Source organism: Colletotrichum orchidophilum, assembly GCF_001831195.1.
Source record: "Colletotrichum orchidophilum strain IMI 309357 chromosome Unknown Scaffold_16.1, whole genome shotgun sequence".
NCBI classification, from domain to species: domain Eukaryota; kingdom Fungi; phylum Ascomycota; class Sordariomycetes; order Glomerellales; family Glomerellaceae; genus Colletotrichum; species Colletotrichum orchidophilum.
In genome coordinates, this window is record NW_019172972.1 from 140,759 (window position 1) to 162,574 (window position 21,816).

General features: G+C 55.2%; 9 protein-coding genes across 9 annotated transcripts; 4 read left to right on the forward strand and 5 right to left on the reverse strand.

The window, feature by feature from the left end:
• Positions 1 to 860: 860 nt before the first annotated feature.
• CORC01_02764 (bZIP transcription factor) lies at positions 861 to 2,801 on the reverse strand (the record flags this gene model as incomplete). Its single annotated transcript, XM_022614414.1, has 1 exon — positions 861 to 2,801. The coding sequence occupies one exon, from the start codon at positions 2,799 to 2,801 to the stop codon at positions 861 to 863; it is 1,941 nt and encodes a 646-aa protein (XP_022479028.1).
• Positions 2,802 to 6,102: 3,301 nt separating this feature from the next.
• CORC01_02765 (uncharacterized protein) lies at positions 6,103 to 7,020 on the forward strand (the record flags this gene model as incomplete). Its single annotated transcript, XM_022614415.1, has 1 exon — positions 6,103 to 7,020. The coding sequence occupies one exon, from the start codon at positions 6,103 to 6,105 to the stop codon at positions 7,018 to 7,020; it is 918 nt and encodes a 305-aa protein (XP_022479029.1).
• Positions 7,021 to 7,225: 205 nt separating this feature from the next.
• Positions 7,226 to 8,149, reverse strand: CORC01_02766 (ribosomal protein L1p/L10e family protein; the record flags this gene model as incomplete). The annotated part of the gene is made up of 1 exon (XM_022614416.1): positions 7,226 to 8,149. The coding sequence occupies one exon, from the start codon at positions 8,147 to 8,149 to the stop codon at positions 7,226 to 7,228; it is 924 nt and encodes a 307-aa protein (XP_022479030.1).
• A 664-nt stretch (positions 8,150 to 8,813) lies between these two features.
• On the forward strand, positions 8,814 to 10,808 carry CORC01_02767 (glutamyl-tRNA synthetase; the record flags this gene model as incomplete). The annotated part of the gene is made up of 3 exons (XM_022614417.1): positions 8,814 to 9,034; positions 9,097 to 9,264; positions 9,314 to 10,808. 3 exons carry the CDS (start codon positions 8,814 to 8,816, stop codon positions 10,806 to 10,808), a joined length of 1,884 nt encoding a protein of 627 aa, XP_022479031.1.
• A 443-nt stretch (positions 10,809 to 11,251) lies between these two features.
• Positions 11,252 to 12,528, reverse strand: CORC01_02768 (D-isomer specific 2-hydroxyacid dehydrogenase; the record flags this gene model as incomplete). Its single annotated transcript, XM_022614418.1, has 2 exons — positions 11,252 to 11,970; positions 12,051 to 12,528. 2 exons carry the CDS (start codon positions 12,526 to 12,528, stop codon positions 11,252 to 11,254), a joined length of 1,197 nt encoding a protein of 398 aa, XP_022479032.1.
• A 1,792-nt stretch (positions 12,529 to 14,320) lies between these two features.
• On the forward strand, positions 14,321 to 15,457 carry CORC01_02769 (uncharacterized protein; the record flags this gene model as incomplete). The annotated part of the gene is made up of 1 exon (XM_022614419.1): positions 14,321 to 15,457. One exon carries the CDS (start codon positions 14,321 to 14,323, stop codon positions 15,455 to 15,457), a length of 1,137 nt encoding a protein of 378 aa, XP_022479033.1.
• A 1,258-nt stretch (positions 15,458 to 16,715) lies between these two features.
• CORC01_02770 (H3 K56 histone acetylation protein KAT11) lies at positions 16,716 to 18,485 on the reverse strand (the record flags this gene model as incomplete). Its single annotated transcript, XM_022614420.1, has 1 exon — positions 16,716 to 18,485. The coding sequence occupies one exon, from the start codon at positions 18,483 to 18,485 to the stop codon at positions 16,716 to 16,718; it is 1,770 nt and encodes a 589-aa protein (XP_022479034.1).
• A 421-nt stretch (positions 18,486 to 18,906) lies between these two features.
• CORC01_02771 (RNase III domain-containing protein) lies at positions 18,907 to 19,911 on the forward strand (the record flags this gene model as incomplete). The annotated part of the gene is made up of 3 exons (XM_022614421.1): positions 18,907 to 19,360; positions 19,451 to 19,686; positions 19,762 to 19,911. 3 exons carry the CDS (start codon positions 18,907 to 18,909, stop codon positions 19,909 to 19,911), a joined length of 840 nt encoding a protein of 279 aa, XP_022479035.1.
• Positions 19,912 to 20,130: 219 nt separating this feature from the next.
• On the reverse strand, positions 20,131 to 21,369 carry CORC01_02772 (uncharacterized protein; the record flags this gene model as incomplete). The annotated part of the gene is made up of 1 exon (XM_022614422.1): positions 20,131 to 21,369. One exon carries the CDS (start codon positions 21,367 to 21,369, stop codon positions 20,131 to 20,133), a length of 1,239 nt encoding a protein of 412 aa, XP_022479036.1.
• Between the last annotated feature and the right edge of the window lie 447 nt (positions 21,370 to 21,816).

The following is a 21,816-nucleotide window of genomic DNA, read 5'->3' on the forward strand; positions in this document are numbered from 1 at the left end:
AATATCTTTTGATATTTCCTTTTACGAATATGACGCGGCATATCCATTGGGCATTTACATGGGCTTTATATCGGGAAGCTGCGGGATCTTTTCCATATCTCCCCCATTTATTAGATACCTCCAGTAGAAGAGAGGGACATTATGGTAGCGGGCATTCGGCCTTTTACGGAGGATATACCACTTTTCTACATACGATTATGATTTGGGTACGACTTACAGGCTTGGGCCAATCTAGATGAAATTCCTTCGCGATCATTCCCTGTGCATTGTTCTCAATGTGCAATATGCACCAAGCTTGGTGACCATCGTGAGTTTGATTCATTCCCCCAAAATGCGTAATGGCAGATCGGTCCCGCGCCCTCATCTGCTGAGTCTAGTCCATCTACAAGCGGGGTCAAGGTAAGGAGGGCATTATATGACAAACACAAGTTGGAAGACTCGATAAGAGAATCAGAATGGTGAAGACGATAATTTATTCGCTATGGGCCTTATCAAAGACCCCGATCAGAATGCGTACTGCTATAAGACAGCCAGCCACCTTGGCTTAGATCGATGGATCGAAATCGACTAGCCCGTTTCCCTCTTCTCCAATCATCTGTTCTACGAGGCAACATACGCACTATAGAGCAGGCTTATAAGCAGCATCCCCCAATGTGAAGTAGAGCCTTTACTTCAAGCTCATATGAAAGCAACCGTTGTCTCGAAGGACCCCAAACGCCGCCGAATTTTTTTCAAAGTGCTCATATTCACATCAGACGTCCAACCCGTCGTCCTAAAAAACTTTTTTTGCGATGACCGTCCCAGAATTCATGAAAATATGCAAAGCCTTGGCCATGGTCAAAGGAAAAGTTTGTCGTCATCTACTGGCCTCTGCCAAAGCGAATATCAAAGTCCTTGAGCACGCTCATGATACTCGCCGCCTCGACCTCGATAGGCAGACGGGAGGGCGACGGCAGCGTCTGGCCCGGCTTAGGCGCGGCGCGAAGCTTGGGCAGCCAGGAGCCAATATCGTCGGCAGCCTTTTCAAAGTTGCGGTGGCTGGAGAGGGTCTGGTAGGCCTCAGCGCAGCTCAGGCTCAGGCCGAGGCGTCCCTTTGACGGGAGACGGGGCGGCGGCGCGGACTCGGACTTGCAGCATCCGCCTCCGGCACCGGCACCGCCGCAGCACCCGCCACCTCCGGAGCCACCGCCGCTACGCTCAAAGTTGGCAGACAGGGCGCGGCAGAAGAGGCCCGACTTGGGGTCGGCGAGGCACTGGGCGCAGGATCCGGGTCCCTTTGGGCCGCAGCCGCGGGAGACGGGAGCGACGACGGGTTGGGTGGTTTGGGGACGGGGACGGAGCTTGACGGCGCCGTCGGCGTCGATCTCCATTGGCATGGGGGGAGGGACGGCATCGTTCTCTGAGGGAGGGGGAGTCTGAACCTGCTGGGAATAGGCGGGAGGAGGTCCGTAAGGGGTGGTGGCCGGCGGGCCGAGCGACATTGAGGTATCGGCGCAGAGGCAGTAGCTTCCGTCTTTGCAAAACCCACAGGAATCCTTGAAAGCCACAGGGGGGAGCTGGGGTTGAGGCTGCACGAGGGAGAGGTTCGCCAGCTGCTGCTGCTGCTGCTGCTGCTGAGGCACTGGTGCCTTCTTGGAAAACATGGCGGTAAAGTCGATCTCCGTCTCCTCCTCTGATAGAGTTGACTCAACGCGGGCACGCTTCTCGGTGGAAGTCTGCGCCGACGGCGAGGGGGCTCTCTTGAGGTCCGAGATAATGGCGTTTTTGATAGTATCCTCGAGGCACTGGCATCGACCTCCGAGAGTGCACCCGCCACATCCTGTTACTGTGTCGGTAAGAATTTCGTTGGCGCAGGAGCAGCCTTCAGGGCCGCATGATCCGCATCCAAACGGGGCGGGAGAATCTTCCATGTGGGTTGAGTCTTGGGGGGAGACAATCTGTGAGATGGAAAAGGGTTGGTTTGAGTGGCCAACCGACGGGATGGGGGGCTGCTCGTGGTGAGCGATTTGGGAGCCTCGGCGTTGAGGAGACGGCAGACGTCTAGGGTCCGCGGTCTGCTGCTCGCTCCAGCGTCTTCTCTGACTTTCAAGTTCGGACTCGGCTTTGACGCGATCCTTTCTCTCGCGATCCAGCATGTTCTCGAGAACGAGGCATCGGGACTTGAACGATTGCAGCTCCATCTCCAGGGTGTGGACCTTGTCCTTGAGGTCTTTTTCGACCTTTTCATGACCCTCACGGATCTCGTCGAGCTGCTCCTCGAGCTCGCCGACCCTGGCGGCCCTGCGCTCGCGGAATGCCCTCTGAGCGGCACGGTTCTGGGCCTTGCGCTTGGTGGGTGGCGTGTCGGTGGCAGGCTTGCGGCCGGGCTTCGGCCTTGGAGGGATGACCCATTCCTTGGTGGTCATGGACATCTTGGGCGCCTCGGTGATGGGCAGGGGGCTGATTACGGAGGCCATGGACATTTTGTTCACGACCTGAGGCGGCCTGGCTGAGATGGGTTGTTGTGCAGCGTTGGGTCTGATAGCAGGCAGCTGATGCGGGGCGTGGGAGGCATTTGTCGGTCCGCTCGGGCTTGGCGTGGGAGCACCGCCGGGGGTGCTCGCGGCGGGCGACGCGGCGGAGACGGGCGTTGAGACGAGCGAGTTGGAGCGAGATGCGGCGGAATAGACGCTTCGGGCGTCGGTTGCGGAAGGTGAGGTGACGGGAGAAAAGGTCGACGACGAAAGCTGTTGCGGCGTCTGGGTGTGGGAGGAGGAGGATGAGGAGGGAATAGTGGTGGAAACACCTGAGGCGGCCATCATGGAAGGGACGAACGAGCAGGGTTCCGCAGGCGGGGTTCGGTATGGTCGCTCATTCGCCGGCGGGTGGTGGGATGGTGCCACTGACAGCTGGGAGACGGTTGGCGGGGTGTGGGCTGCAGATGTTTGCCGGCTGGTAAATCCGAGGATGCGGTTCGGCGCAGGTTTGTGACGCTCGGCTCTTGGGGCGGGAGATCTGATAAGAACAATGCACAAAAGAGGTGGTGCGATGGAGCGCTAGTGATGTGCACGGCTACTGGTGGTTTCCCGGGGGGGTTCTTCTTTTTCGCTGTTCTCCTGGATGTGCTGATTGTTGTTTGATTTTTCGGAGAGAATTCGGTGATGACTAAGTTGGTATGATGCTACTGTTTGGCGATCTGGGTTGATGCCGAGCAGAATCGAGCAGATACCCCTACAGCGAAATGCACAGCTGATAGGTCCTGTCTGGGCTGTCATGCAGACGACAGTGGTGGTGCACGCGCGCTCCCGTATGGGTGACAACTGAGAGGCGATGTCGGCACTGAGAGGGAAAGCTGACCCTGCGTTGTCGTTGCTGTTGTTATTATTGCTGTTATAAGTGGTTTCGAGCGTTGAAGCCAGAAACCCCCAAACAAATATGTGTGTAAGAGAGTCGTTGACGTTGGGTTGAAGAAATCTTTGGATGCGAGTTTGTTCCTCCTTCTTCCGACACTTCGGAGGGTGGTGGGCTTTGGGGGGGAAGAGGGTTTTGCGGTTGATTGGGAGTGGAGGGGACGAGACCTGAGGCAGAGCGGAGGAGGGGATTGGAGGGACGCCGCGGACTGGAGGGGAAGGGGGAGGGCGAGATTGAAAAGGAATTTTTGATCTGATTGATAAGATTATCTTGCTCGCAAGGGCCCCACCAGGGCCTGGCGCTAGTCGCTTTTTTCTTCTTTTTTTCACCCGGGTACTGCCTGTCACCCATCTCGTTGCCTCACAAAATCCACTGTGTATCCGCACCGCTAACTCGTTGGATTTTACTCACTCACCCACCTGGTGCTCACTCGGGAAATGCTCCCGACATCCACACAGTGGAGGCACTGCTTTCGCTCTCAATCTCACTCTTGGCACATACACACATACACGCTCATTGTCGGGCCATGTTGAGAGTGGAATCTTTCGATGCGCCCCCTGTGGCTTTCCGGCTTCCAGGTCCATTTTCCTCTCCCCATTCTGGACCTGCGATCTCGGACCATGTTCCTTAGTCTTGGCTGGCGGAACACGCTATGTATTTTACGCTGAAGGGACTTCCAGGGCTACACAGTTCGGCTTCTCCCACGGATCACCGCCCTGATTGACCGCGCGATCCACCGTCAATGGGCTTTGATCCCCTTCATAGCTGGGTTTCCATGTCGTAAGAACGTATTGCCCCCCCAGCCTCTCTTCCGTTACCTCTATAGTCAAGGATGCCAAGCTTCAGCACATCATGAGGGAATTGGTCTCAGGGTCTGCCGATGTCGCTGGTCCGGCCCACCGGGCGAGTGGATGATGTACGTGACCAGTGATGACCGCGGAATAAAGTTGCATATCAATACAGGATATGCAATACAGAGGCCTGTCTTTTCGTGGACAAATGAGAGCCGCCTGTTGTCCGATGACTTTCTTGTATGTCGAGATGTACGTGTTTCTACTTTGAATTCACAGTGAGGGATCAAAAAACACCCGTAGCGGTCCACAGGAGAACTGAATCTGACACAAGTTGAAGGAGGCTTCTCGCCGATGTACAGAGACGAACGAGTCAGGGTCACCTATGAGTAAATACAAACCAGCTTGCACAACTAAGCCGTAGCGTACATCGTATGTCAATGGCATAGCGCAAGGTACGGATACAGTACCTACGAATGATGCGCTCCGAAAAAAAGGGACCTGATAATCGGGAATTTATGCCTCAATGGAACCTGCTTCAGGTGTCACCGCCAGTCGTCCAATGGCCTTGGGGCAGTTCATCAGAGAGATCAAGAGGTACTTGATAAGATGTCACGACCATCCATCTCCTCCAGCTCAATCCGTATTACCGGCCGACCATGCATGGCATCCCACCCACACCTCTGGTCACCATCTGTCATTGGGCCAACCTGAGCTTACGCCCCAGCCGCCGTTTCCTCCAGCAGGCTCACATGAGACGCTCAAATTTTCAAACGCCTGCTTTTGGGATCGTCTAAACTCCAGTCTCCAGTCTGCCGTACTGACAAGCCAACCACCCAACATCTCTCTTTCTCCGTCTGTCTACGACTGCGCGTAAACAGATCGGCCCTTCATCCCACATAGGTTGATCCCAAGTGGAGGCCCCGGAAGTCGGAGAGTGGGAGCCACGCGAAGAAAAGAGAAATTTACGTACATCGCGGAGTGCTGCGGTGCTACCTGGCTGGATCAGTCCTCCGTGCTGCGGTACCTCGCATCTCACGAGGTTGACGGCGGCAATTATCGGCACACTAGGTAATCATAGAATACTATCTGAATCCAGACTCGAAAGTGGCTCCAAGAACGCTTTGTCTTCACAAATAATTCTCTCCCTGCAAAGCAACGCCAAGCGCAGCCGGGCAGCTCGGCCTCCGTATTTCTGTCGGGCGTCTTTGCGGTCAGGCCCGGCTTTTCATGACGGGAGAGAGAAATGGCCGCTTACCTCGGCATGTGCTCGGATGAGAGCCTCTCATGTTCTATCTGCACGATGCTAATCTACTTTTTAGGTGATGACTTTACTGGTTTTTCTCACCAGTGACCGCATCATAGATGACGATGTGCGGTCATGGCCGTAAGAGCCAAGCAGATGATCGCCGTATCGTCACTGCGGCCTGTCAGAGACACGCAAGGTTCGGAATTATCATATCCCAGCTCCAACTCCAGCCAAATCCCCGTGCCCCTCCGCGACCCTCTGTGACCCTCTCTCACAGTTAAGACTACTAGGAGTCACCACTGGGGTTGTTTGAAGGTTGCGCAACCGTGTCCACTGAGAGCTGTGGGAATCCGGCGGGGCTTCCACCCACTCACTGTTCAAGCCTCCAATTCCCACAGTGATCCCCGCGAAGCCCAAGAAAGCTGCATTAAGCTACCTTATCCATACCTGCTCAAGTCCATCCCGTCCCAAGCGTGCGACAACTGCAATTCAATTCGGACCACACCTCTTGAAGCAGCTCCCAATTATTCCCGATCCCGGTCCTCTAGTTTTGGATAGCTACCTACCTAAGTACCTTACTCGACGCTTCTGCTCCGAGGTACAGCACCTTGCGCCGACCTCCACGACCGAGCCGCCGCCGCCTCTGAGGCACAAACCAGACCACACACGACCATGGCCTATCTTGGCATCCAATCGCCAACGCGGCAAACAGCCGCCTTCCACCTCCCTTCCTCCTCGTCCTCCTCGGTCGGCGACGACGACGACGACGATACCCCGCTCCCCTTCCCTGCCGCCCTGCCCCGATCCGACTTCCTCGCCCCAGACTTCCACCCGGCAAACTACCTCTCCGCCCTCCCGCACCGGCACCAGACCCTCGACGACCTGAAAGCTGAGTTGCGCGACCGCAGCGCTGCCATCAGCGCCGAGCTCCTCGAACTCGTGAACGGCAACTACACCGCCTTCTTGTCCCTCGGCAACGAGCTGCGCGGCGGCGACGAGAGGGTTGAGAACGTCCGCGTCGCGATGCTCGGCTTCCGAAGGGCCGTGGAGGAGATCAAGAGTAAGGTGCGGGCGCGAGGGGAGGAGGCCCAGGACCTGAGTGGGGAATTGAGAGAGGTCAGGAGGGGCATTGAGGCCGGGAGGAAGATGCTTGAGTTGGATGAGCGCGTGTCTGCGCTCGAGGAACGGCTTGCGCTTGTGAGCTTGCCGGAGAAGGGCAAGACGCCGCGTGATGACGAAGAGGAGGAGGATGACTGGGACGCGGACGACAGCGAGGAGGAGTCTGACGAGGAAGAGGATGATGTTGGGGGGTTAGTGGGCAGTAGCCCCGCGAAGCTGGCGGGTTTCGCGCAGGACTTTTGTATTGTTGAGGCTCTCGCGGACGCTATTGGACGAGATTCCCAGTTCGTGGTCAAGGCAGAGGCTCGGATGGCGAGGTGTCGAAACACTATCCTTCTTGACCTCGGGACTGCGATGAAGGAAGCGCGGAGGGCAGGCAAGAAGGGCCAGGCGAGGACGGTCAAGTACCTGGGGCTTTACGGACTGCTTGACGCCCAGGCAGAGGCGATCAGGGCTCTCAAGAGCACTTGAGCCAGTGCGACGCACACGCACACACGCACACGGAACAAGAAAAGCCAGCCGTCACAGAGTAGCGATGCATATGATACCCAAATCTCCAACATGTTCCAGAGCGCTATGCTACTTTGATACACGTGTAATAAAGACATATGTTACAGTTCATCTAAACACCTTTTTTTGGAATCTCCTCCCTTTTTTCATCTTGGTTTCTGTACATTTACATGACATTGGACAGGTGAGCCGGCACAACTTGCTCATCTGTAGAGTCAAAGTTGCCGTTCAAGCTGAAGCCCGGGGCCTGCGAGGAGCTCAGCACAACCTCGTGAACCTCCTTGTGCGTCTCGAGCTCCGCAAGATCAGACTTGATGCTACCCACAAACGCCTTGATGTTGGCAGACAACATCTTGGGCGTGAAGCCGAGCTGTCCGATAGCCATGCGAATGACACCCGTACGCTCGCGGTAGTTGTCGGCGCCCATTGTCTCACGGATAGAGCTGGCAATGTTGTCGGTAATGGTCTTCATGCGACGGTTGGGCATGAGACCCTTGGGACCGAGAATGCGGCCCAGAGCGGCCTTGTTCAAGGCTGCCTCGCTGTCGGTGTGGCAGATGAGCCGGTTGAAGATGATATTGTCGTTCTTGATGGCCTCGAAGACGGACTCCTGGCCCGCGACGACGGCGCCGGCTTGCAGGGCCTGCTGCGCAATAGGGCTTCCTTCGGGGCAGATTACGCCGACACGGATGTCGGACTTGACGGGGTTGGGCAGACGGATGCGGTTCTTGACGACGGCGCCGTTTCGGGGAGTCTTGAGGTGGACGTGAATTTCGTACTTGATGGACTGGGGAGGGCGGCCGACTTCAAATGCGCGTAGGTAGCTGAGGTCCTGGTTAGCTGGGGATGGAGTCGTTTTCTCTTGCATATAGGAAACATACCGCATGGCATCACAGAGGGAGAACTGTGGGCAATTCTTGACGTTGTAGGTCTTGAAGTCCTTGGAGAGCTTCTTCTTCTTCTTGTCCGTCTTCTTGTTACCCCCCTGGTTGCTCGCGCATCGTGTCTGCTGGGCGACGGAAGGGACGAGGAACCGCGGTATGTTGGAGGCTGTCGGTCTTGCTGAAGCTCCGAGGCTGAGCCGGGCCATTGAGGCCATGCATTGGTTCGTTGATGCCATCACGGGGCTTTGGGTATATGTGATTTGGAGTTACAACACCAGAGCTGGTCACGGGTCGTCGCGTGCGAAGCTCTGGCCAAAGACTGCAGAAAAAAAGGTGTGGCCTCATGGTTCAGGCAATATGTCTCTATCTTATCGCATTGAAGCACAAAGGTACGTATCTAATCTGGCGACTGGTCCGGTCCCGGTGTAACACCACTGTCACCAGAGCTCTGCCCCGGACGAAGAGTCATAATTAATTGCCATCAGTTGAAAAAGTTTTGCAGAATTTTCTGAAGCTCTCTATTTAAACATTGAAATTTACTGAATGATTTCTTCCGCGTGCATCAACTGCGTTGTTACTTGACAAAGTACCAGACGTCGAACTAAACCGACTTACAGCAAAGCCTAGAGCAAGCCTAAGGTACCTGTAAAGCAAGCTCCCCTTCGCTGTGCCACCAATTAGACCCTTCCTTACCCGTCCCGGCCGAGTGCTCTCGGTGAGTGCACCGTCCTGCTACCCCTCCATGATTTTTAACCCCACCACGAAATATCAGCCACTCCAAACATTTGACTCACGAGGACACCAGAACCGTCCCAACCACCGTTTCCCTCCGATAGCCTCATCACCTCAATTGGACCGAACACCGCCATCATGAAGGCCGAGGAGCTCCAGACCCTCCCCACCGCCCTAAGCGGCGACTTCAAGTCGATCGAGCCTCACCTCCGCGCCCTCGACAAGCACTTGACGCTGCGCACCTTTGTCGAGGGGTACTCGTTGGGAGAGACCGAGAGCAAGATCTGGCAGACCCTGAAGCTGAACAAGGTTGCCATGGGCTTCATCCGCAAGGGAACTTTGGCCAACCTGACCCGTTGGTGCGTCTTTCGTGTCACTCGCTTTATTCTATGCCTCGTCAGCGCGCTAACTCTGTTATTAGGTTCACCTTTGTTGAAGTCACCTACCCCGAGATCCAAGCCGAGACGAACGCGGTCGATGCTGAGCGCAAGGCCAAGGTCGTTGCCGCCAGTAAGAAGGGTGCCAGCTACTCTCTCGCCCTCCAGAATGCCGAGGCCGGAGTTGTTACCAGATTCCTTCCCGAGCCTTCGTTAGTCCCCTGAAACCACCAGTCACGCGGCTTGCTAATCAAGCAACAGAGGATACCTTCACATCGGTCACGCCAAGGCCGCCCTTCTCAGCGACTACTTCGCCCACGAGGCCTACAAGGGCAAGCTTCTGCTGCGTCTGGACGACACCAACCCCGCAAAGGAGAGTGAGGAGTTCCAGGATGCCATTGTTGAGGACCTGAAGATGATGGGCATCACCCCCGATTCCCTCTCTTACACCTCCGATTACTTCGATTACCTCTACGAGACTTGCGTCCGCCTGATCAAGGAGGGTCACGCCTACGCCGATGACACCGAGCAGGAGACGATGCGCAACGAGCGAACCGACGGAATCGAGTCCAAGTGCCGCAATCGCTCCGTCGAGGAGAACCTGCGCATCTTCGAGGCGATGAAGGAGGGCACCCCTGAGGGACTGAACAACTGTATTCGCGCCAAGATCTCTGTCGACAACGTCAACAAGGCTCTCAGAGATCCCGTCATTTACCGTTGCAACGTTGAGAACAAGCACCACCGCACCGGTGACAAGTGGAAGATCTACCCCATGTACGATCTCGCCTGCCCTGTTGTCGACTCTCACGAGGGCGTCACCCACGCTCTGAGATCGACCGAGTACACTGACCGCAACCCCCTTTACCAATGGTTTATCGACACCCTGAAGCTGCGCCAGGTCTATATGCACGACTTCAGCCGTATCAACCTCGTCCGCACCTTCCTGTCCAAGAGAAAGCTCGCCAAGATCGTCGCTCAAGGCACCGTCTGGGGCTGGGACGACCCCCGTATGCCCACCATTCGTGGTGTGCGCAGACGCGGTATGACCATCCCCGCCCTCCGTGAGTTCATCGTCAAGCAGGGCCCTAGCCGAAACGTAGTCAACATGGACTGGGCGTCGTTCTGGAACATCAACAAGAAGGTCATTGACCCCATCGCCCCCCGCCACACTGCCATTCTGGAGAAGGACGCGGTCAAGGTCAAGGTCACCGGCGCCGACGCCCCTGCTACCCCTCGCACCGAAGATAAGCCCAAGCACCCCAAGAACCCCGACGTCGGCACCAAGAAGGTTGTCTTTTCCAACGAACTCATCCTCGACCAGGCGGACGTCAAGAGCTTCAAGAAGGACGAGGAGTTCACCCTCATGGGCTGGGGTAACGCTTTCGCCCGCGAGATCGGCACCACCGACCCCATCACCGACCTCAGCATCGAGCTGAACCTCAAGGGCGACTTCAAGACGACCGAGAAGAAGGTCACTTGGTTGTCGACAGCCGGAACCAAGCTCGTCAAGGCTGAGCTCTGGGACTTTGACTACCTCATCAACAAGGACAAGCTCGAGGAGGATGATGTGCTCGAGAAGGTGCTCAACCCCAACACCTCGACCATGGAGACGGCGTTGTGCGATGCTGGCGTTGGCGAACTGAAGAAAGACGATATCATCCAACTCGAGAGACGGGGCTTCTACCGTGTGGACAAGGGGTTGGATGAGGGCGATGTGGTTGTTCTGTTCAACATTCCTACTGGCAAGGCTAAATAAGTTGAATCATTGTTTCATTTGTAGGAAGGTACAGGCCATGAAAGAAATGAAGAATTGAAGTATGAAGTAACACTCATCTGGCCACCTTAGTACTCGTGAGCAGTGTCCGCGAAGGGCCTCAACTAGGTATCCACGTGAAAAGGGGCGGAAAGGAGTCATAACAAGGTTTGCGGCTCTATTATTCAATCAGTGCGGACGGGATACGTTGCTCCAGCTAGATACGCGATAAGTTTATGTACTACGGCCATGATATCGACCATCCTAGCATGTCTTGATCCCGCGCATTCGCGTACCTGATACTAAGGTAGGTAGTCTGAATGCTCAACTGCATATATGATTACTCAAATTGGGAAGCATCGTTATACTCCAAACATCATGCATACCTTGCCTCTCAGCTGACTCTAAGAGGCTATATATACAATCGAATTCCGTCCAACACGACCTTACTTCAAATAGTGCAGGTTCACGGGCGCAATCGGCTTCTCGCCCCCCAAAACGGCCATGATGTTCCTCATACTCAACTCCTCAAACCCCTTATGCGTCTCAACCGTCCCTCCCGCATTGTGACACGTCAGCATGGCCTTTGTCTCCGCCAGCTTGAGCAACCGCGGATGCGGCCTCGGCTCATCGGCATGCACGTCCAACGCGACGGTTCCAATCTGCCCAGACTCCAGCGCATCCGCCAAAGCCTCTTCGTCAACCAGACTGCCCCGCGCGATATTGACAAACCTTGACCCGGGCTTGAACCACGCCAGCGACTCGGCCGTGATGACTTTACCACCAGCAGGCGTGCACAGCACAACGCAGTCCGAGACGCGGAGCAGGCTCTCCATCGTCGCGTGGAACGTCGCGCCGAACTTGGCCTCCACCGTGACGGGATCTTTGCGGACGACGTCGTAGTAGTGCACCTTCATGCCGAAGCCGACGCCGAGGCGCTGCGCAATCTGCTGGCCAATGTTGCCCATGCCCACGAGGCCGAGGACGTGGCCGCGGAGGGTGTGCGAGGCGGCTGTGGCGCGGGCGTGGCAGTCTTGGAAGGTGGTTGGGTCGGAGGAGGATGTCATACACCAGGGGAGGTGGCGAAAGGTCGAGATGACGAGGGCCACGGCGAAGTCTGCTACCGCTTCGGCGGCGGCGAGGCCGGAGTTGCAGTAGACGATGCCTTTTGTGTGTCAGTACACCTGGATACTCGATGCAATACTTTTACACAGGGACATTGGCGGGAAGAGAGAATAAACCCACCTCGTTCGCCGAGGAGTTGCGTATCAGCCCAATCGAAACCGGCGCCCGCGCTCGCGAAAACCCGACAGCTCGCCGGCAGTAGCGGGATTAGCTCGGCGTCCCATGTGCCCATCTCGCCACCCGTGCCCCAGAACGGTCGGAAGACGGCGGAGAAGTCGCCCCACTTGCCGGCCCGTAGGGCGGCGGCGAAGGCGGGGCGTTGGCGTTCGGGCGTCGAGGGGCGGACGATGTCGCATTGCGCGGAGAAGGCGACGTAGGTCTCGGGGTTGTACTTGATCGGATCTCCAATGTGGAGGACCCGGGGCTTGTGGGTGCCGTTTGTTGCTGTTGTTGCTTCGAGTGGTACCGTAATGGGTTCTGCTGGGCCGTTGGGATGGGGACGGAGGACTGTTTCCGAGAGGTTGACTGGCGAGGTGGAGCGAGGGGTCTGGGATTGTGGTGTCGCTGGGGGGTATGGTGTGTTGTTGGGTTCAGCCATTGTGACCAAGGTTGTGGCACTGAATGCTGGAGTCTGAATCGAAACTTCACAGAGACCTGGTTGGGTGCGATGAGAGGTATCTTAATAAAAAGGTTGTCGGACCAGGGTAGGTCTTAGCTGCAGGAGATAACGCAAGCATTCAACGCCCGTGTAACTCTGGGTCTGATAAGGTTATCAAGAAGGACCCAGATGTCGAAAATGGGAGAAATCACTGAAACTGAGCGTGAATAGCTTCTATTTGAGGTGATGTAAGATGATGGCGGAGGATTGGTGGAATCTCAATCAAGAGTGTCGGTGTGAGGATGAGGCGAGAGCAAGTACGCTTCGTGGCACGATGGGAGCTCCCCCGATCTTGGCCGGAGTTGTGTCCCCACGCTTCCGGTCAGGCTGCATGGAAGGACGACACTTTTCTTATTTCACGAAATTATGAGGTGAAGGCTCTTGGTTGGGCATGCCTCTTACTTCCGGGCATCTGCAGTTTGCTGCGCCAACCCTACCGCCGGACCGGGACCGGTGTATCTCAAGCTGGTGAACCCCGAGTGAAGCCTGACGTAATACCGGCAGCTCGATTATTCTTGAGTGACGCCAGGAAATTCAACAGCTGATGGCAATGGCTCTTATGAAAGCCCACCTCCGACAGAAGAATCACAGTGGCCGTTGTTGCACGGGAAATTCGCAGTATGGAAGCTGACTTGGCCCAAGCCCCGGTCCTCACCCCGCAATGGGTGATCCATGCAAGAGACAGGCGGGAAGCAGTGGGGTGAGGATGACGACCGGTTTAGGCCGACTCTATTTTGGATCATCCACCTGCTCGCGGGGTTAAAAGTCTGGGGTCACAGTTAGCTGATGTGTGTCAATGGTCTGATTATCTCTCCACGCCGATATATCACTAGAGACTCCATGATACATGCGGCAGGCATAGCTTTCTTCTCGGGGAGACCTGATCCGCCAATAGAATGATGGTGCATAGATACTGGACACACAGACGTCGCTGTTGTGAATTGCTTGAAAGCGGTAGAGGTCCTTCGTAGATCTCGAGCTCTCGAGCTCTCTGGCTTCAGAGCACAGTTCGGTCCAAAGCCATAGCGAATCTTTCCTCCAACTAAATATTCTCTCGTGTCTTTAGCGGTTTTGCAGAGGACATAAAATACGGCTGCCCGCCTGTAACTCTTGCGAGTAGTGTCACCATTTATTTGTCTCTTATAATGCTATCTCTTCAAAATTTGAACCTCACGTATGATACCCGATATGGGATTTAGGGCTTTGCTCTTTCCAGAATTCCAGTCAAGTCAGGCGGAGTCGATAATTTCTTGTGAGTCCGCGTACTATGGTGGTGTGACGGGTGAAAAGCTCAGTGTCATACATCGCCTAGCCCCTGAACCCGCGGATCCAACAAACGCCTCAATGCCAGACATAGTTTCAAGCGCATGAAAGCCTATGCCAGTAAATTATTGTCATAAAGTCACTTTGAAACTGTTTCCCTACCAGGAAAAGGCTATGCAGAATGAGCTATGTGAATTCCATTGGGTTTCGGTGAGGCGCATCCCATCCTTGAGAGGGATCTCACTTAGTGCAACGGGGCGCAGGCAGGTGACTTAGAGTGTGGGGAACGAGCATCAGGCGGCACGTGCGCTATTGTTGTCACGAGCTTCAGCTGAAATGCGCTGAGGTGCGCTGAGCGAAGCTGAAGATGGTAGTTGACACGAACATGTCGGGAACAGGACAGAAGACGGCATCCTCGTCCACATCATTCTGACTACCTCTAATCCTCTGCGGTGCTGCTTCTATCACAATGACCTCGTCGAAGCGCTGGCCGGCGCCCATCCAAGTCTTCTCCTACCGCGCCCTGCTCGTGGTGCCCATCATCCTCGCCATCGCGACCTTCGCGTCGCTCTTCCTCCACTCCGATGTCAACGTCGCCCTCCTCTACTCGCAATGCGATGCTTACGCACGCCTACCGGCCGTCAGCAAGGTTCCGGTTCTCGGCCCGCCCGTCTGCTTCGCCATAAGCTTCTTCCAGAGCGCGCTCGACTCCATGCGGACCTTCGCCAGCATGTCCGCCGTCCTGTCCTTCATCGCCGGTCTCATGACTGTTACCACCATTGAAGCCGCACGCGTTTGCAACGCGCCCAACGTCGTCATTGCGAATCCCACGGGCCCCTGGCTGGTATTCAATCTCATCGGCGGGGCAGTGGTCTGGCAACTCGTCATCCTGCCTGCCTTCTTCCACCGCGAACGAACCATCCTCCTTGCTCGGAAGAAGGCCGGACAGGGGGCCGTTGAGAACGCCGCATCCAAAGACCCCGACTTTGGAAAGGACTCGCGCCATCTTGTTGTCGACGCGGAGATCATCGCTATTCCCGTCAGTGTTGCGTGGGGCTTCATCCTGCCGTCACTCTTGATGCTCATCTACAACTCCCCCTTCATCATCGTCATCTGGCTCTTCTTCCCCGTCTGGGTGTCACTTATCCGCCAAGCCGTGCGATGGATCGTCTTACGTCTGCAGAAGCGTCAGCACCGTAGCTTCCATCTCGAGTCCCACACGGTCTCGCTTCTGCTCGTTTACCTCGTCCCCATCCTTTGCTCGGTAGTGTCTCACGTCTATTTCATCTGGAGTCTGTTCCAGTGGGATGACAGGAAAGAGATGACGCGTGCTACTGTCAAATTTGTCGAGATTGACATGTTCTTCATTAGCTTGACTGTATTGTACTGGCTGTTCGTCGAGACTGGCTGGAAGGTGCCCTTGGTTGCAGTGCTTGGCGCCATCCCACTCGGCCCGGGTGCTGGGATTTGTATCGCATGGATATACCGAGATACCGAGATTCGTGAGAGTCTCAAGCAGTGGCTTCATGATGTTATTGGGAATCAGGAAGAAGCCAGTGAGGAGGGCAGAGCTCCAACTAACGAAGAGACACCGCTCTTGCGTTGAAAATGTGAAAAAGTAGCTGAAAGCATACATATACGGATATTCATCTATTTTTCGATATGAAGTTACCTTCGAATACCGCAAGTGTTTAGACAGCTTCTTTTGGAGGCGTCTCTACGATGCCGACCGCCTCGGTCAAGCACATCTTGACCGGCATCAACCCTCGGAATCACCATTCAACGTAGGATTCACAAGACGCAGGCTCGCCGACTCCTCTTCTTCCCAGCTCGATCTTTGGGAACACGCCTTTCGTCCGGCTCATGTCCGTCGGTATCTTTACCCTCGCTGGTCTTACATATACAGTGCCGTTGCAGGAAAACGTAGAGCAAGCGCTCGTTGAACTAAACCATGTACGTAATGATACTCTGCGGAGCAAGCTCCCAAGAAAACGTCTCCGCACGATCACCGCGGGAACCCCAGATCTTCCCCAGGATTCTTGATTCAAGGTTCATTGGCTAGTGTTATTTGCTTGCAAAGTCTGGATGCTCTACCCTGATGTCTGTCATCTTTATAAGTGAGTATAAGCCAGCGCAAAAGGGGTTCGTCATGATCTGAATTCATCAGCTGCAAACGGGACAGAAGAGAATTCCCCAAATCACTACGCTGATGTCTCAGAAATACCTGCGAAGCCTGGGGTTGGTATCCATGGGGCTAGTGGATTTGAAGGCGACAGTGACCATGGAAAGTCCGAGGACGCACCGAGCGAGTATTCCGAGACTCGAAAGATGGGGTTCGGTCCCATGACAGCAGTCAGACATAGTGCTCGTATCGAAGACTGCGAGGTTGGTTGAGATGTGATGCCGGAACCTTTATAGTCAGATGCTGCACAATGGTTGGACGAGTGAGAGTGCCTTCCATCGAGCAGATGGGCTTTGAGTTGATCAAGAGCTTTTGACGTCAAGATCTAATGATAGCTCTGTAAATTGGTGGAAAAAAAAGTTTTGCTTGACCATATCGCATGACTTTCAGTCTTGCCATGGGTAAGAGGAAAAGCCATTCAATATTTCTCATCAAAATATCCCATTTCGTATTCGCAGAAGAAATAGATTCGTGTCTAATGAAGATCCAGGATATGGTAAACTTGCTGCCTCAATACGGCATCCTGATCAATTTTATGTAACATACGCCTTGACGTCCTGTCCTCATTCGGCTTTCCTAAAGCCAATTCCAGCGGGTCAACCTAATCCATCCTGTTACCTGGTATTCCCAATCCAACGCCTTGCTATTACTGATAAGATGCCTAATTCCTTGGCCTTTGAATTCACGCATCGCGCTTCTTGCGAACGAGACCGGCTCCAAGCACGTTGACTTGCGGAGCTTCCCCACCGTTCGCTGTTGCGGCCTTAGCAGTGTCCCCCGTCGCAGATTCGTCTTTGGACTTCTTTCGGATAAGACCCGTACTTAGGATATTAACCTTGGTTGCCGGCTCATCCGAACCAGGAGTCGCGGAGTCCTCGGGGCGCTTGCGCTTTACAAGGCCTGAAATGACGTTCACGACATCCGCTGAAGAGCCATTTGATGCTGGCACCGGAGTCTCCTTCCTGCCTACAACCTCCATACCCCAATTGTCTCCCATACCGACCTCGCTAATCCATCGCCGCGTGCCGCTAGCTGCAATCTCCAGTTTTGCAAAGTCCAAGCGTAGAAGAAGCTCATTGACTCGCTTGTAGTCGTTCTCGTCGACAATCCTGCGGCCCCTACCTTCGGCAGGCCAATAGTAGTAGGCAGTTGAGATTGGCTTGTCCAGCAGGTAGTTGCGCTGTTGAGTCTTGATGCGTGGCTGCCTTGGTTTGACGACTCCCGTCAACTTTGCCTTGTTCTTATTCTTCTTGTTCTTGCTCTCGGGCTTCTCAGGCTTCGTCTTCGTCTTTGTTGGTGTTTCAGAAGGTGACACAGGGAACAGCTTCCGAGGAGTGGACATGGGTGTAATTGGTCGTACGGCCTTCTGCTTGCTAGGCGTCACCGGCGGGTTTGATGTATCGAAAGAAGGATTCGGCGTTGGAAGAGTTGCTGAGGCGCCTTGATTTTGCACTCGCTCAGCTTCTGTATCGAAGACGACCCAAATGAAGCCCGTGAGCCGTCCACTTGAGCATTCTTGTCTGTAAGCCATCATTTCCCAGAACGTATCCAGGCTTTTCACGCTCTTCCAATGCCCAGTGGTCTTGATTTGCTTTGATTTACCCGCCTCTTCGTCCAGTTCGTCTCGGAATCGCGATTTCGGATCGTCAGGGAATCGAGGGATGAGGCATCGTGCGGGCACCCAGTCGTATTCCTTGGTGTAATGCGAGATTTTCTCGAGCGCATGTCCCAGGACCCAGTTTGTTGCGCTCTTCGGAGTCTTGGGCAGAAAAGCCTTCGTTTCGTAGTTGTCGAGTCCAGGGATGACGAGGTAGCCTTTCACATTACCCCATGCAGCCCCCTTCCCCACGGGAGGGTTCTCCAACAAAGGGTTCAGGACTTTGCACCACCATTTTACCAGTCCCCTATCGTCGAGAACGTGCTTGCCACTGTATTCGACGGAGCCAGGGAAGAGGTACTGGTCTTGAGCACGAGCGAAGAGGCTGACCACCGACTGGATATCCTTGCGCCTGCGCTGCTCGACAAGGTACGAGACAAAGGCACTACTGATTTCCTTGATGGGCGATGAGGTGCCCTTGGGAAGGTTGAGAAGCTTCAAGTACCCAGTCGAATCGGCCTTGGCGACGAAGAAAGTGCTGGAGTATGCTGTCGTGTAGATAAAGACCTCCAGTGCGAGGACAAGAACTTGTTTCGAGGCAGCCTCCTTGGCTTCTGGCGCGGCGTCGGCGGTACTCGAGGGGATATCGATGGAGATTGCAAGGAAATGTTTCTCGCAAAAGGTTTTGTCTTCTCGTTCCTCGGGAGGAGCTGAATAGAGGGCGTCTGTCTTGGTCGGGGGAGTTGAGAGGTGGTAGACGCCAAAGCGGTAGCCCTTGGGCAGAACGGCCGACAGCTTCTCAAGGAGAAGTGCACTGCTCTGGGCGGTGGTCTTGGTCCGACTGGGAGTCGCCATGGTGCTGAGATTCGCAAGTTTCGATTGTGGATCAATTCTCCCGAAGAAACTGTCATGTCATGTCGTCGATTGGCGAGAATGGTGAAGGACACTTGAAGGGCTGGTTGGCAGAGCACAAGCTGGAGGTCCGTCCCTTTGAGAGACGCGTCGCAGCTCTCCGCATGCGTGTCAGAAATAAGTGGAGAAACGCGCTGGGTTTAATTGAAAAGAAGCTGCGACTATCAGGGTCCGTGCTCGGCTCTACTAGAGCACAAAGGGACTAGCGCCGGTCCTCGCATGATCCGCCTTCCGCGCGGTACCACGTGACGTCGAGAAATTGTTCCGAGCGCCATCGCGAAAAAGTTCCCAGCATCAGGAGCTCTAGCTACGACGGTACGCCCACACCCCATCTGCATCATTTCGACCCTCGCCGCCGCCCCCAATGGCAACCAACGGCTCCAGGTCAGCATACAACCTCACGAGGCATGCCGCAAGGCATTGCCAGTCGGCGGCAAACCCCCGAGTCGCCTCCCCTATCCAATGCCTTTCCCGAAGTTTTGCGACGACCAGCTCCCGATCGGCGGCCGAGAGCAAGATTGACCAATTGTCACGGAAAACCGAAGAGGCGGATCGGCCTGACGAGGTCAGGCAGCGCCCGAGATGGTCGTACACTCCCGAGGCGATGAAGGCGCCGTTCTCCCCTCACATTACCAAGAACCCGGCGCGCAGTGTTTGGAAGGTCAACGATGATCCCAAGAAGCTGGATCAGATGTATGTGAAGCTTTTGGGCCGAGACGGAGACAAGATGCTGCCGGATGAGGCCAAGTGGTTGGCGGTCACGCACAAGAGCTTTGACCAGGGTCGTCGGGGGTTCAACGATAAACTGGCGTATTTGGGTAAGGACACGACTTGCTCCCAGAGCTTCAATTGTGACAGCCCACCCAAGTTTCTCTTGAGCTGACTGGGCTATTCGGCACCCATTGTAGGGAGACAAGCGGTTATCCTCGAGTCCACGAGCAGCATAGTGACATCGTCGCCTTCAAAGAAGGGTGCGATTGTACCGGAAACGAAGTATAACCGCAAACACTTTGAGCACCCTGCTCTCACGAGCATTGACAACCTCAACGTCAAGCTTCCCCAAAAGGTTGTTACGAAAGAAAAGATCGAGGCGCTGGCGCTCGCTGCCGGTCTCGACAAGGTTCTGCGATGGAAGCCGGCAAAGGTAAGCCAAACTCACAACCCGTCTCAGCAGCCCCTCAGGAGGCGACACCCTCTTTTCTAACGAAGTCATTTCCAGCCCGAAAACCTTTCTGGCTCGGGCCAGCAAATTGTGCTCAATTCGGCAGTCTTTGCTATTGTAGGGGCCATCACCCTGCAGCACGGCGCTGATGTAGCAGGTAGAGTTATCAGGGACAGAATATTGAGGCCGCTCTCGCATAGGCAATAACGCCGATAAAGAGAGACGTCTGTTGTATCATAGGTGTAAAACATTGACAAAAGGACATCAAATCCAGCTGCCCCGCAAGAGAGGCAGCTCAGGCTTTCTTTCTCCATTCCTGTTGTCATCATGCTGTGCTGTCGCCGGGCCGCGCATCCAATTGTAGCAAGAGGATCGGAGACGAACGAATATAGAAGTATATCCCAATGTGGAAGACGTTTTGCCACTTCAACTTACTTTGGGCTCCCTTATGGGACCCGTGGTCAGGTGCATGACATGGGAAATGGCGCAGTCCGGAGGTTGCCAGGCGAGCTTGATGACCCATCCCTCAGTCGTCGCGTTGAGGTTCTGGGAGAGAGGCCCATCGTGGATACGGCTAGTCATTTCAATCGCGATGAGGCTGTTCACAACGGAGTGATGGACACCTTTACCGAAAATAAGAGCCTTCCGGACCATGCTGTTGTTTGGTGTCTTGGCAGCCATCCCGGATGAGGCACGATACCAGTCAAACGTATAGGAGCCAGAGTCACACATGCCAGCCGGGCCAACATCGCCGGCCACGGCATACACATAACCCTCGCCAAGTGGCCGAGTAATCTCAGACGTGGACCTCGTGCAGAGGACGAAGCTTTTGAGGAAGGCGAACGATTCATTCAGGGTAGCCATGCCACAACCGGGGTCTGGGTTAACGTGCCATATGCTCTGGGGCCAATCATTCGATCCGTAGTGCGCGATCCCTTTGCCTAATGGGTCGTAGGCCAGCAGGTCGCTGGCAAGGATGGCCATAGTGAGCGATCTGGTGGCGCCCTGGTACAGGACGAGGTCCCAGTCAGGGTTGATGTAGATTTGGTCCCACACCGGGTTTCGCTGATTCAGATTTGGGAAGCCGTGGCTGTCGGGCGCCGATGACCTCATGGGCAGCCGGATCCTGAAGAACGACCGCGCCTCGCGCCGTGATTCGGCGCACACTCGAAAGAGCGAGGGGCTCCTGTTCTCGCAGTACCAGTTGGCGTTGCACACGACGTTGCCCAGGTCGTTGCCGGAAGCCTGGACCCCCGAGCCGTCCATGACACCTCTGATTACCACGATGCGCGGCCGCTCCAGGTGCATGCGCCAGATCTTGTGTCGCAGTTCGTAGGGCAGGTCTGGAAAGCCATGAAAGACTGAACCCTCGTCGTACCCGTGGCTGCTGCAGCTGATACTGTTGGGTATCGATGTAGTCGTAGTCGGCTCGCTCCCCGAAGCGGCAGTCCAGGTCCGCAAGTCGAAACCTTTACACGCCTCTAGCTTCCTCCAGGGTGTTGGAGGGATTTTCCGGACGACGGGCGGGGCACGGATGTCTGTGGTTCGGAGCCCCCCATCCTGGTGCTCGGCCTCAAACACCTCAGCGTCATGCTCGTTCTCAGCCTTTAAAGGCGGAGACGGAGGCGGAGGCTGGTGTGATGTCGACCGAACGGGTAAATCCATTGCCTGATGTGACTGGTGTGGCGAGGCCGAGGCCGAGGTTGTTGGGCTTGGTAAACCACCAAGCACCGACATTATTAGATACGCAGGATGAAAGCGTCGGACAGCCGCTGAGTGTCTGACAAGTTCTGGGGACAGCGCTAGCGATGACTCGGGTGACGACTTTGAACCAACGTTCTGCACTGTGAGCGGGATGAAAGATACCAATGGATGCTACATGTAGGCTGGGTCAAGGTAAAGATGAGAGTGCGCGTAAAACCTCAGTCTCTGGATCGTGGTGTAGGCTCAAGTGTGGGTTGGAAGGCAATGACACTGGAAGTGGAAATAAGGGACGACGTGTGTCTGACAGTTGCAGAAGGTTCCATGACAGTGAAATGCGCGGTGCATGTGGGCATCAGAATACGAACGCGGACACGATGAGGTGCTTCCCCTTTTGAGTGACGCCGACGG